General features: G+C 46.0%; 2 protein-coding genes across 2 annotated transcripts; one reads left to right on the top strand and one right to left on the bottom strand.

Annotated features, from left to right (window-relative positions):
• Nucleotides 1-640: 640 nt before the first annotated feature.
• CNTD1 (cyclin N-terminal domain containing 1) lies at nt 641-13,800 on the bottom strand (the record flags this gene model as incomplete). Its single annotated transcript, XM_080712720.1, has 7 exons — nt 641-784; nt 1,328-1,424; nt 2,029-2,173; nt 5,113-5,275; nt 6,488-6,662; nt 7,450-7,525; nt 13,632-13,800. The coding sequence occupies 7 exons, from the start codon at nt 13,798-13,800 to the stop codon at nt 641-643; spliced, it is 969 nt and encodes a 322-aa protein (XP_080568846.1).
• A 381-nt stretch (nt 13,801-14,181) lies between these two features.
• COA3 (cytochrome c oxidase assembly factor 3) lies at nt 14,182-14,810 on the top strand (the record flags this gene model as incomplete). The annotated part of the gene is made up of 2 exons (XM_080713417.1): nt 14,182-14,395; nt 14,704-14,810. The coding sequence occupies 2 exons, from the start codon at nt 14,182-14,184 to the stop codon at nt 14,808-14,810; spliced, it is 321 nt and encodes a 106-aa protein (XP_080569543.1).
• Nucleotides 14,811-14,923: the final 113 nt, after the last annotated feature.

Below are 14,923 nucleotides of genomic sequence, written 5' to 3'. Positions count from 1 at the left end.
TAGCAAGACTTTGTCTCAAAATGAAAATAAAGATGGACATAGTGGCGCACACCTGTAATCCCAGTACTTGGGAGGCTGAAACAGGAGAGTCACAGGTTCAAGGACAGTCTCAGCAAATAGTGAGACTCTCATCAACCTACCTAGACCCTGTTTCAAATTAAAAATAAAATAGGGCTGGGGTTCAATCGTCAGTACCACAAAACAAAAACAAAAAAGGGCCAGAATTACAGCTCAACAGCAGAGTACTTGCTTAGCATATCCAAGGTTTTGGGTTGAATTCTTAGTACAAATACACACACACATATTGGGATACAAAATACAGTTCAAAAAGGACAAGCTGGCAAGGTCGCACATGCCTATAATCCCAGTATTTAGGAGGCTGAGACAGGATGAGAAGTTCAATGCCAGCCTGCGCCACTTAGTAAGACTCTGCCTCAAAATAAAAAATAAAGGGCTGGGGGTGTAGCACAGAAGTCGTGTGCCTCGGTTTAATTCCCAGTAACAACAACAACAAAAAAGAGAGAGAGACTGGAACCTTTGTACCCTGAGTATGAGAGTAAGCAAGGGGAGGTGTGTGCAGTGATGGAAAGCTGCTTATAGTTGGATTCAGCTGCTCATGTGTTGGAGGAAGCCGCAGTCCTCAGAGTCTGGCCGCCAGGTGGGGAGGAACAGGCTGCTGTCGCTCTGGAGTGCTGGCTCCCACGCTGTGAGTCAGGATTGCGTAAGAGAACTCAGCGATGCTCTCCGAGGCAAAGCCCGTGATGCTCTGCAAATGCCCCACAACCTTCAGAAATAGACACAGACTTTGTATTACTAAGTAATCTCAACATGTTTTAGAATGACATGTACACACACACTGCTTAGAATACTCTCTCAAGCCAAGTGTAAACTTCATTTCTTTGAATTTACAGGGAAGGTAAAATCCAGATTCTTATGTTTGCCAATGGCCAAGTTACATTAGAGTACTCTGCCCTGACAGTGTTGTCTCAGAAACCTTCTGCTAGACATAGCCTGCTGCTGGAGATAAGTTTTATGAAATATAAAGGGGCATTTGGGCCTTAACATTTTCTCTTTGGGGAATATATACTTATTGGATTTTAATATAATAGTGGGTCATAATCATAAGAGGAAATAAATGAGTTAAACTTGGGCCTCTTCCTGATTTTGTAAGAGGAAAACTGGGGAAGATATTTCAGTCCTGTCCTAGTTTTCCGCTCTTACTTCTGTTTAATCTTCCTAACCTTGGGTCTTGACATGTGTCTTCTGTGGTTTTCTATTAACTGACAGGGAAACGCTTTCTATCAGCTGCCCGCTCAGTGCTGCGTACCTGGCTCCAACACTCATGGTTTTGAATGAAAGCACTTGCTGCAATGATTCCTGCTGCCAACAGCATGAAGTCCTCCTTGACCGAAATAAATTTTTCCCTGAGGGATTAAAGACATTAATTTGGATCTAGGAAGAAACTTGATCTTCCAAATCCAGGGTCATAGAATTTTGTGAATTGTTCATCTTGGTCATCTGGGGTTTCCATATGGAAGGAAATGGTCAGGAGTCATAGCTAATTGACTTGCTCCGCTACCCGCCCCCAACTCAGCTGGGATTAAACATGAGCCTCGCGTCTGAAAGGCTTGGAGGCCTTTTGTTGTCCCATCTGTCTCTCTAACAAATGAATCTGTGAGGCTTTTGACCAATCTGACTTTACAGTAATCAAATACTTTTGTCCAAGTTGCAACCCTGTGACTGCCTTTTTTCCCCTCAAGGAGTCAAATAATGTCAAATTATAAACAGCTCAAAAAAAAAAATAGGAAAGAAAGTGTGTTAATTACTTGAAGTTATTTAAATCTAAAAGTAAAAGCCTTTAGAGCTTTTCTGATTGGGCTCAGCCATCTGCATCCAAGAAACATGAGTTAATGAAAACCAGGTAGCCTGTGTAGGATGCCTTGCTAAGGTAACTCCTTTCCCACATTCTTGAGCTCTGTCTCCTACTCCCTGTTCCTAGAAGGAGCCTGCCGTACAGGAGTCGCTTACCCTTGCAGCTGACTAGGTGTGGAGTTCTCAATTGAAGCCCTCAGCAGGCTTTCATATATGGGCTCATGCAGAAGGTAGACCAGGTCAAGGAGAGTCAGGCAGGTTGCATGCAGCTGGGTGACTGGGACCAAACAGCCATTGTATCCTAGATGGGATATGGGCATGGAGGGAGCTTCAAGCAGATGATCTCTTACCACAAATGTGTGTGTGTGTGTTGCTGGGGGTTGAACCCAGGGGCATTCTACCCCTGAGTTACACCCCTAGCCCCATTTTATTTTTTTATTTTGAAACAGGAGCTCACTAAGTTGTTGAGAGCCTCACCAAGTTGCTGAGGTTGGCTTTGAACCTGTGATCCTCCTGTCTCAGCCTCCCAAGTAGTGGGATTACAGACAGGTGCCACCACGCCCGCCTTTACTTTTGTTTTATGACATAAAGCTGTTTGGCTGCTAATGTTCTCCTGGTTGCTCTTTACTCTTTTTTGGTACTAGAGATTGAACCTAGGGACATTCTACTTCTGAGCTATACCTCCAGCTCTTTTTATTTTCATTTTATTTTTATTTTTTATTTTGGTGCTGGAGATTGAATCCAGGGGCACTCTACCTTTGAACTATACTCCCAGCCCATTTTTTTTTCATTTCTTTAAATTTTGAAACAGCCAAGTGTGGTGGTGCACGCTTGTAATCCCAGCATTTGGGAGGCTGAGACAGGAGGATCACAGTTCACGGACAGCCTCAGCTACTTAGTGAGGCCTTTTGCAACTCAGTGAGACTCTGTTTCAAAAATAAAGAATAGACCCGGGCGTGGTGGCACACGCTTGTAATCCCAGCATTTGGGAGGCTGAGACCTGGAGGATCACGGTTCGCGGACAGCCTCAGCTACTTAGTGAGGCCCTTTGCAACTCAGTGAGACTGTGTTTCAAAATAAATAAAAAATAGGGCAGGGGGTATAGCTCGGAGGTCAAATGCCCCTGGGTTCCATCTCCAGACCCGCAAAAAAAGAAAGAAAGAAAGAAAGAAAGAAAGAAAGAAAGAAAGGAGGAGCGAGCTGGGTATGGTAGCGCACGCTTGTAATCCCTGCGCTTGGGAGGCGGAGACAAGGATCGTGCTGGTTCGAAGCCAGCCCTGCTGGCTTAAGAGTCCCTGTTTCCGAATTTAAAAAAATAATATATATAAAATAGGTCTGGGAGTGTAGCCCGGAGGTAGAAGGGCTTCTAGGAACCCCAGTACCACCACACACACAAAAAAAAGAGAATAAAAAGTAGGGCTGGCGTGTAGCTCAGAGGTAGAATGCCCCTGGGTTTCACCCCCAGTACCAAAACAAATTTCTTTTGAAACAGAGTCTGGTAGCCAGGTGTGGCACACGTTTGTAATTCCAGTACTTCAAAGGCTGAGACAGGAGGATTTATCACAGGTTCACAGCCAGCCTCAGCTACCTAGGGAGGCCCTCTGCAACTAATGAAACCCTGTTTCAAAATTTTAAAAATAGGGCTGAAGCCAGGCGTGGTGGCGCACGCTTGTAATCCCCGTGCTTGGGAGGCACAAACAGGAGGATCGCGCAGGTTCAAAGCCAGCCTCTCTGGCTTAAGAGACCCTGTTTCCAAATAAAAAATATAAAAATAGGTCTGGGAGTGTAGCCTGGAGGTAGAAGGGTTCCATCCCCAGTACTACCAAAAAAAATTTAAAAATAAAAAATAAAGAATAAAAAGTAGGGCTAGGAGTGTACCTTGGAGGTAGAATGCCCCCGGGTTCAATCCCCAGTACCACACACAAAAAAGGGTCTCCCTAAGTTGCTGAGAGTCTTCCTAAATTGCCAAAGCTGGCCTCAAATTTATAATCCTCCTGTCTCAACCTTCCAAATACTGGGATTACAAACATGTGCCACCATACCTGGCTTTTATTTTTTATTTTGAACCAGTCTTCCTAGGTTGCTGAGACTGCTCTCAAGCCCGCAAGCCTCCTGCCTCCGCCTCCTAAATCCTGGATTGACAGGCATGCACCACCATGCCCAGTATAGTTGCTCTTTTCTACTATAAGCAGATCAATTTTATTTTATTTATTTTATTTTTTATTTTTTGGGGGGAGGAACTAGGGATGGAACCCAGGGGCATTCTACCTCCAAGTTATACCCCCAGCCCTATTTTTTCTTTATTTCGAAACAGGGTCTTACTGAGTTGCAAAGGGCCTTTGAGGCTGTCCACGAATCGCGATCCTCCTGTCTCAGCCTCCCAAATGCTGGGATTGCAAGTGTGCGCCACCATGCCTGGCTCAGCAGGTCAATTTTAAAGGACAAAGGGACAGGTAGAGAAAGCTTAATAATTATATATATGTATATATATATGTATATATGTAGTATATACATAATTATAGTATAGTTGTTCTTATATCTCTATAAAACCAATCCTTTATCCAACAATAAGAAAGTGCCAAAGCTGGGTGTGGTGGCACACACTTGTAATCCCAGTACTTGGGAGTCTAAAACAGGAGGATCATAGGTTCACAGCCAGCCTCAGCAACTTAGGCCATTTGCAATTTAGTGAGACCCTGTTTATAAACAAAACAAAACAACAACAACAAAAACAAAAAACAAAAATTAAGGCTGAGGGTGTAGCTCAAAGCTAGAATGCCCCTGGGTTCCAGCCCCAGCACAAACCCCCGCAAAAAAAAGAAAAGTGCCAGTACCAAGCGTGCGTGAAGGCACACACTTGTAATCCCAGTACTTGCGAGGCTGAGATAGGAGGATCACATGTTCGCCACCAGCCTTAGCTACTTGTGAGGCCCTCTGCAACTTAGACCCTATTTCAAAATAAAGAATAAAAAATCAGGCTGGGGGGCAGCTCAGAGGTAGAATGACCCTGGGTTCTATCCCCAACGCCACACAAAAAAGTGTCCAATAAGTTCAAGTAGAAACCATTTTCTGAGACCTCTGATCTATTTTCCTTAATAAGAGCTACAGTGAACACCTTTTCTTCAGTCCTCAGTCACCCAGAGGCACAACCAGGGCCTGAGGATGCAGCTCAGTAGTAGAGCTTCTTTTTTTCCCTTCTGTGGAAGTCTCCAACCCGTGTTCCCGGACACAGTACAGTACCTAAAACCTCAAGGAGCATCTCCACATATGCCAGAGGAGTGGGCAGATTTATTTGGAAGTTGAGGGACTTCAAAACATCAAGCTCTGACTCCAATAGTTCTTCTTTAGTGTATAGATATCCTAGACCCTGGAGGAAATTCAAGACTGTAATGTTGCTGATTATCTGAGCAAAGAAAAACAAAAGAGGGGGAGGGAGAGAAGGATGTCAGGATAAGGTCGTGTATCTTGGCAGAGTGTACAAAGTGCTTCACACTCCAGCCTTCGCTGCCAACCTTCCCTCGTGGCATTGCTCCTTGCACTCCATGCTTGTACTTGCCGAGTTACTTGCAGTTTGCAGATCCTGAGCTCTCCCTCCTCTCCAAGCACTGCACATGCTGCTGCGTCCTGTACCTGGATCTCCCTTCCTCCCTGCTCTCTCCCTGTCCCCCCTAACTCTCCTCCCTCTTCCCTGAGGACCCATCTGCCACTCACTCCCACCTCAAGAAGTCCTTCTCTCTGGATACACTTTCTGGACTCCCCAAGGCTGATAGGTGCCTCATAGGAGCGTTTGGCGCTCTCTGTTTATGCTCATCGCAGCGCCTTTTCACCCTGTTTGCATGTGTGTCTCTTCTCGTTAGATAATAAATTCCTTGAGAGCACAGACAATCTCTTTACTGTTGGAGCCATTGTACCTAGCTAGTGCAGCGTCTGGCCACAGAGAAACACAATAAATGTTTGCTGAATAAATGATATTTTACCTTACAAGCATTGGTAATGATGTGGCAACATTTTATCCTTTTAAAATGTAGTAGTTTAAACCGAGCGTGGTGGCGCATGCTTGTAATCTCAGCATTCGGGAGGCTGAGACCGGAGGATCAAGATCGCGATTCGAGGACAGCCTCAGCTACTTAGTGGGGCCCTCTGCAACTTAGTGAGACCCAGTTTCAAAATAAAAAATAAAAAATAGGGCAGGGGGTGTAGCTCGGAGGTAGAATACCCCTGGGTTCCATCCCCAGACCCGCCAAGAAAGTAAAAATAAAATAAAATGTAATAGTTTGCCTTTGATGTTGATAGGCTGTTGGAAACTCGGGCATCTTATGCAAACTGTCCTTGAATCTAAGGGGAGGAAAGGTGACCTGTATGAATGATGGCATCTGTCCAGCAATTATACTTTGGGAACAGAACCTCAGGTTATTTAATAACGTGTGTGTGCGTGTGTGTGTGTGTGTGTGTGTGTGTGTGTGTGTGTGTGTAGGAGGTATGCTTAGGAAGCATAATTACACTGGAATTTCCGCATGCGTAGTATCACCTAACCTAGGAGGTTTCTCACAATCACCTCCGATGAGCAGGTTTCTTTCTAGCACTCAGATGCACACAGGCGCCCCCAGGTCCTTACTTTATAGTGGAAGGAAAGCTTGCTGGCCAGCTGAACACAGGACACCAGACGAAGGATAAACTTGTTGAAAAGCTGCTCTTTGAGAGCCCTCCAATGCTGAGACTCTGTCTTCTCGTTATCTTTCGGCTGGATCGTGGCTTGCCTGCAGATGTTCTCTGCCTGCTTGACCATAAACCTATTAGGAAGGGAAAGGGAAAGTAAACAATCCACACCTAAACAAACTAGGAGGAGCTTGTGCTTAAAACTGTGCCACATTTTATCCTCTCAGGTACTAAATGCTGGCTAAAAAATTTATATTTGCAAGTAAAAGAGAGGGTGAGCCAGGCATAGTGGTTCATGCCTGTAATCCCAATACCTGGGAGGCTGAGATAGGAGAATATTGGGTTTGAGGCCAGCCTCAGCAAATTAGCAAGACTCTCAGCAAGACCCTGTTTTAAGAAAATAAAAATTCAAGGCCAGGCGTGGTGGCGCACGCTTGTAATCACAGTACCTGGAAGGCTGAGACGGGAGGATCGCGGTTCGCGGACAGCCTCAGTTGTTTAGTGAGGCCCTCTGCAACTCAGTGAGACCCTGTTTCAAAATAAAGAATAAAAAATAGGGCAGGGGGTGTAGCTTGGAGGTCAAATGCCCCTGGGTTCCACCCCCAGACCCGCAAAAAAAAAAAAAAAAAAAAAAAAATCCAGGTAAGCAGGTGTGGTGGCGCATGCTTGTAATCTCAGTACTTGGGAGGCTGAGACAGGAGGATTGCAGGTTCAAAGCCAGCCTCAGCAACATAGCGAGGGTCTCAGAAACCTAGGGAGACCCTGTTTTCAAATAAATAAAATCAGGCTGAGGGCCTAGCTTGGGGGTAGAATGCGTTTAGGTTCAACCCTCAGTTCCAAAAAAAATAAATAAATAAAGATTCAGATACATTAGCCCTTCTGAGAAGTACCACTTACAAAGGCCTATGTCCAGGGCTTTACCTTTCGAGGATTTCTACAGCCTGGTAGCTCACGGATTTCTCCAAGCACCATTGTTCAGACAGGAGAAAAACAAACTCTGCCAAAACAGGAAAGAAGAGCCTAATTCACAGGAAAGAAGAGCCTAATTCACAAGATGCAACCAAAACCATTCTGTGAACCCTTGGTGTTGTGTAAAAGCCATGACGGGGCTCAGAGAAGAGGGTCAGGAGGTGTGAAAGATGAGACTGAAACAACCAAAGCTGAGCTTAGTTTCCTTTGTGCCAATAAGGCGGATCAGAGGCACAGAAAGGAGGCTGACTCAGGGTCAGAGTTAAGGGCTTAACAAGCCCCTCCGTGACCCTGAAGCCTCTCCTGGCTCGGAGCTGATAAAAGGCTTGGCCACTGACACACAAACATACCAGCTGATCTAGCTGGTCTCTGCACCATGCTGGGAACCCCCAGCTTCAGGGAAGATTCTTGGATGAATCAAAACCCTGACCCCTATATTCTGCTTTCAGTGGAATGTTGGCAGGAACAGAAAAGTCCCTCCTGGAGCTTCGATGGTCTTTATGACACTGTTTGTTTAGTAACCACCCTCTGGAGAGCTCCCATCGCTGCACAAACACAATTCACCTTACAGCTGGACACCACCTCTCCACTCCACTGCCAGTGTGTTGAGGAAATCTATGGCGGCCGAGCCGCTCCCCAGGAGCGAGTTTGTTACTGTGGAGTGGCTTATTTTGAAGAAACATTTCCTAAATCAGGGAACATTGTCCAATAGAGGGGGAAGGAATCACTGGGACGGCAGGAGGGGCAAGATACCTTGGCAAGATTTTAGCCCGCTTCTGTTTCTCTTTGAAAGAATAGCCCCAGATAGAATTCTATTTAGCTAGCAATATTAGAGGGTAAAAACAAGGGTAAATATCAGTTCTCAACAAAGAAAGCTCCTTCAGACTTAAGAACTTTGAGTGGTGATCAGCAGAGAATTACAGTTTGAGCATCCCTTATCTGAAATGCTTGGGACCAGAGTGTTTCAGATTTTAGGACTTTTTAGATTTTGAAATATGTGCGTCCCTAATCTGAAATATCTGAAATCTGAAATGTTCCAAAATCCAAAACATTTTGAGTATAATATCTGACTCGAACCATTGCAGATTTTCAGATTAAGTGTGCTTAACTTGTATACATATAGTCAAATTATCATTTGTCTTTAGAGGAAATTTGACTCTCGTAGAAGAAAAACTTTTTTAAGAATGTAAAGACATAGCTGGGTATGGTGGCACATGCCTGTAATCTCAGTACTTAGAAGGCTAAAATAGGAGGATCACAGGGTTTTGAGGCCAGCCTCAGTAATTTAACAAGACCTTCAGCAACTTAGCCAAATGCTGTTTCAAAATAAAAAATAAAAATAACTAGCCGAGCTTGGTGATGCATGCTTTAATCCCAGTACTTGGGAAGCTAAGACAGGAGGATCATAGGCTCATGGCCAGCCTCAGCAACTTGTGAAACCGTTTCAAAATAAAAAATAAAATAGGTCTGCAGGTGTAGGTTGGAGGTAGAATGCCCCATGCCCCAGGGTTCAATGCCCAGTACCAAAAAAAAAAAAAAACCAGAATAAAATTAATAAAACTAAAAAAGACAAAACTGGGTGTGATAGTGCATGCCTGCAATCCCAGTTCTTAAGAAGCTAAGACAGGAGAATCACAGCTTTCAAGGCCAACCTCAGCAATTTAGGGAGACCCTCACTAACTCAGCAAGAACCTGCTTCAAAAAAATCAAAAGGGCTGGGCTGGCTGGGCGTGGTGGCACATGCTTGTAACCCAGTATTCGGAAGGCTGAGACAGGAGGATCACAGTTCTTAGACAGCCTCAGCTACTTAGGCCCTTTGCAACTCAGTGAGACCCTAGTTCCAAATGAAGATTAAAAATAAAATAGAGGCCGGGTGTGGTGGCGCACGCTTGTAATCCCCGCGCTTGGGAGGCAGAGACAGGAAGATCGCGCAGCCATCTGCGCTGGCTTAGGAGACCCTGTTTCCAAAAATAAAATAGGTCTGGGAGTGTAGCCCGGAGATAGACGGGCTTCCAGGAACCCCAGTACCACCAAAAAAAATAAAATAGAGCTGGGTTGTGTAACTTGAAGGTAGAATGCCCCTGGGTTCAATCCCATTATTGCTAAAGAAAGGAAGAAAGAAAGAAAGAAAGAAAGAAAGAAAGAAAGAAAGAAAGAAAGAAAGAAAGAAAGAAAGAAAATGGGCTGGACATGTAGCTCGGAGATAGAATGCCCCTGGGTTCTATCCCCAGTACTAAAACAAATTCTCATATTCTCTCTCTCTCTCTCTCTCTCTCTCTCTCTCTCTCTCTCTCTCTCTCTCACACACACACACACACACATACAATTACACACACACACACATACAATTATTTGTTTGGGTTTTGGTCTGAATTACCTCCTGGGCATTTCTTTCTACTTTCTAATTATTTACTTACTTTACTATTTTGTGGTACTGGAGACTGAATCCAGGAGCATTCTACCTCTCAGCTACGCTCCTAGCCATTTTGTTTGTTCGAAACACGGTCTCACAGTTTCCAAAAAGAGTTTGACTTAGGAATGGGTGATGGTTACACCTCTCCCTCACTACTGGCTCCACCTTCTCTGATTACAAACATACTCAGATCTACTATTACATAAAAGACCCTCTCCTCTCTCTTAAGCTAAAGCTCCATCTCTCTCCTCCCCATCACTGAGGAATCTGTTGAAAGCTTGGCTTGCACACCTGCTGCTTCCATTTCATCAGTCCTTAACTTCCAGCAATTTCGGCTTCTACCTTCCCCAACTCACAGAAATGATTCTCTTGAAAGTTGGCAAATGTGTAGATTGTTAAATATCATGGCCTTTTGTGTGTGTGTGTGTGTGTGTGTGTGTGTGTGTGTGTGTGGTACTGGGGATGGAACCCAGGGGCCCTCTACCTCTGGGCTATACTCCCAGACCTATTTTATATTTTATTTGGAGACAGGTTCTCTTAAGCCAGCGCGGCTGGCTTCGAACCTGTGTGATCCTCCTGTCTCAGCCTCCCAAGCGCGGGGATTACAAGCGTGCGCCACCACGCCTGGCTTAATATCATGGCCTTTTTGCAACCCACAATCCTGCAGATATCCCCTAAGCGTCTGGAACTGCTGACCATCATCCTTCTGGAAACTCTCATTTTCATAAACCCTTGACTCTGTCCCTATCTCCCCAATAACTACTTTTATTTTCTTCATAATTCTTCTTCCTTTCCAATTCCCCGAACATAAAATGTTTCCCAAGAAATTGTCCTTGACCTCCTTCTCTCTCTCTCTTTTTTCTTCTAGGAGCTCCTCTTCTGCCACAGTTTCAACAATATTATTATGAAGATAAGCTTTATCTCCAGTTCTGACCTACTTTGTGTGTATGGTTAGGGAAGGGGGAGAGAGAGGCCCGAGGGCCTGAAAAATGCTAGGAAAGCACTCTACCCCGTGGCTACGCCCTCAGCCCCTGACGGGCTTGTGTGTGTGTGTGTGTGTGTGTGTGTGTGTGTGTGTGTGTGTGGTATGTGTGTGTGTGTCTGTGTGTGTGTGTGTGCATGCGCGCCCGTGCGTGTGAGCATTCCTGCAAGTGGTAGTGAGATTGAACCTAGGAATATTCTACCTCCAAGCTACACCCCCAGCTCTATTTTTGTGGTACTGAGGATTGAACCAGCAATTTTGGCTTCTACCTTCTCCAGCTTGTAGAAATGATTATCTTGAAAGTTGGCAAATATGTAGATTGTTAAATATCATGGCCTTTTTGCAACCCACATTCCTGCAGATTACAAACGTATGCCACCATGCCTGGCTCATTCTTTGTTTCTTTTTATTTTTGTGATACTGGGAATAGAACCCAGGGGCATTCTACTTCTGAGCTACATCCCAGTCCTATTTTTTAGACTTTATTTGGAAACAGGGTCTCATTAAGTGGCAGAAGGCCTCACTAAGTAGCTGAGGCTGGTCGCAAACTGTTGGCCGCGAACTCTAATCCTCTTGAATCGCCCTCCCAAGTACTGGGATTATAAGTGTGCGCCATCATGCCCAGCTTTCATTCTTTATTTGGAAACAGGGTATCAATACGTTGTGGAGGGCCTAAGTAGCTGAGGCTGGCCACAAATTTTCGATCCTGTCTCAGCCTTCCAAGTACTAGAATAACAAGCATGTACCACCATGCCCAGCTCCTATTTTTTTTATTTTTTATTTTGAAGGGGGTTCTCACTAAATTGCTGAGGCTGGCCTCAAACCTATGATCCTCCTGTCTCAGCCTCCCAGGTACTGGGATTATAGGTGTGTGCCACCACGCCCAGATTCTAGTTTTTTGTTGTTGTTTGTTTGTTTGTTTGTTTGTTTGCAGGTCTGGGCCTTGAAGAGGGCATTAGACCTCCTAGCTACACCCCCTGTCCTATTTTTTATTCTTTATTTTGAAAGTGTCTCACCACATCTGGCTTCTAAAATGTTTTTAATTCATCCTCCCTTTTCCTTCCCTATGCCCTGTTACCTAGCCTAGTAGCACAAGTTTTTCTCGTGTGCCCACCGCCCATCTCACTCTAGTCAAGTTATTTATTTATTTATTATTATGGACTGGGGATTGAATCCAAGAACATTTTACCTTTGAGCTACACACCCAGTCCTATTTTTTATTCTTCATTTTGAAACAGGGTCTCACTAAACTGTGGAGGACCTCACTAAGTAGTTGAGGCTGGCCTTGTAACTGCAATCCTCCTGTCTCAGCCTCTCAAGTACTGAGATTACAAGTGTGTGCCACCAGCACTGGCCAAACCCATCCTTTCATCCCATTCTAAACTGGGCGTGGTGGGGCATACCTGTTCATACAGGTTCATGGCTAGCCTCAACTACTTAGTGAGGCCCTAAATAGGTCTGAGGGTGTAGCTTGGAGGTAGAATGCCCCTGGGTTCCATCCCCAGTGCCACAAATGAATAAATTAAATACATACATACATACATACATACATACATACATACATACATAGGGCTGGAGGTGTAGCTCAGAGGTAGACTGCCCCAGAGTTTAATTCCCAGTACCAAAAAAAAAAAAAGTCGTATTACTTCATTACTTAAAATCTTCCATGTCTTATTTTCCTACTACACCAAGTATAAATTCTTCCTGTGACATTGAAACTTCCACACGAAATGTCCCCCAACTGCACCTTTGGTCTTAATTTCACTTAATTTCACTCGTATGCTCCGGCCAGTGTAGGCTATGCTGCACTACCCTGAGCCTCCACAGCTCTACTCATGATCTCCCATTTTGGTAGAACGGCTGTCCCCTCTTCCATCATCACCAAACTAAATGTCACCCTTCCTTCCAGGTCTGCCCCAAATGGCACAATGCCCAAACCACTACTTAATTCTTCCTATCACGCATCCCTCCTTTCAAACTCCATAAAAGATGGTTTTATCTCTCTCTTATATCTTTTTCTAACCATACTTGGATGTAGTTATTTGCATATTTGTCCTACTATTTTTATTTTTATTTTTTATTTTTTGGTATTGGGGATGGAACCCAGGGGCATTCTTCCTCTGGGCTCCGCCCCCAGCCCTATTTTTTATTCTTTATTTTGAAACAGAGGGTCTCACTGTGTTGCAAAGGGCCTCACTCAGTAGCTCAATCAGAACCTCAGTCCTCTGCCTCAGCCTCCCAAATGCTGCGATTACAAGCGTGCACCATCACGCTGGGCTTTGTCCTAGTCTCAAAAAACCAAGTAGACGGTGAGAGCAAGGACACCTCTAATTTTATCTTTCCATCGCAGGCAGTGTCTATGTCCTCTACCATGTTGAAGAAAGGAAGGGTAGGGAGGTGCATCTTGTCCATTACTATAGCCTCAACACCTGGCAGGAAGCAGGTACTAACAAAAAAAAAAAAATTTTTTTTTTTTTTTTTGGTGTGGTACTGGGGGTGGAACCCAGGGGCTTTTCTACATCCGGGCTACACTCCCAGACCTATTTTATATTTTACTGGATATACGGTCTCACTAAATTGCTGAGCGCACTAAGGAGCCGAGGCTGGCTTCGAACCTGTGCGACCCTCCCGCGGTGGGATTACAAGCGTGCGCCCCCAGGCCGGGAAAAAGTATTTGAGTAAGCAAACTAAGCGGAATCTCGAGGCCAGCGCCCCAGAGGCGGCCCTAGCGGTCCACACCCACGATCCGGGTCTCCCTGAAGCTGCCCAGGCAGCCCGCGGCCCTCAGCACGGCCTGCTCGTTCTGCTGGGCCAAGTGGAGCAGGGCGTCTTCGATGGTTTCCGTGGCAACGGCTCCAAACTCGAAGTCCCGGAGGGGGGCCAATCTTGGCCTTTCAGGTCCGTCCATATTCAGTCGCCTTTGGGGACACACGGACAATCCACTGGTCCATACACCGGCCCCTTAGCTTTTCTACGGAGCCTTCCGCCACACCCCGGGTTTCTGGTCTCCTTCCAACGAGTCTGCCTCGCCTCGAGGCTGAGGAAAGCCCAAGTCCCACCACAGCCTCGAACTCGCCACCGTTTTTCCCGTTCCAAAGGCCACGGGCCCCTCAGCCAATCAGAAGGCAAGGCCGCTTCCCGACTCCCCCGCCCTTCCCCGGGGCCCACAGCTGCGGCTCCAGCCCGGAGAGGGCCTGTGGACTACAAATCCCGGCGTTCCCTGCGGCAGCCAAGGACTACTCCGCCCAGCAAGCCCCGCGCCCGGGACGGCGGAGGGCGGAGCGGCAACATGGCGGCGCCGGGTGCTGGTGACCCTGCGCACGCTAAGAATGGAGAAGCCCCCTTCGCTCAACGCATCGACCCGACTCGGGAGAAACTGACTCCCGCACAACTACAGTTCATGCGGCAGGTGCAATTTGCCCAGTGGCAGAAGACGCTGCCGCAGCGGCGGACCCGGAACATAGTGACCGGCCTGGGCATCGGGGCCCTGGTGTTAGCTATTTGTATCCATCCGGACTGTACCGCATTTGGGGACCGGGGAACATAAGCGGGTGGGAGAGTGGAGCCAAGGGTTGAATATTTCGATAAAATAGAGTTAATACCCCATTTCATCCAACCCTTGTCTCATCCAAATACCTTGTTATTTCTAAGGTGCTTTTAAAATATGATTTGGTAATAATAACGGAGTTGAAGTCAGGGTTCAAAAAGAGCAGAGGGTGAGACCCCGGAATCATTGACTGGGAGAATAACAAGGGTGGTAGGAAAAGGGAAGGTCCATATTCCAAGTGATTTCCTGAACCTACCTCCCCAGATGGCTACACCTTCTACTCGGTGTCCCAGGAGCGTTTCCTTGATGAGCTGGAAGACGAGGCCAAAGCTGCCCGAGCCCGAGCTCTTGAAAGGGCATCGGGATCCTGAATTGGATGGACACTGCCCATCTCCAACCTGCTGGAGCTACTTTACATGGGGCTGATGCCCCACGTCCCTGTAAGAAATTGTCGTCTGCTCACAGCATCACTGGCCTACTTACC

The sequence above is a fragment of the Muscardinus avellanarius genome (genome assembly GCF_963383645.1).
Source record: "Muscardinus avellanarius genome assembly, chromosome: 16".
NCBI classification, from domain to species: Eukaryota; Metazoa; Chordata; class Mammalia; order Rodentia; family Gliridae; genus Muscardinus; species Muscardinus avellanarius.
Note: the sequence above shows the minus strand (reverse complement) of the source record. Positions and strands in the feature narration are given on the sequence as shown.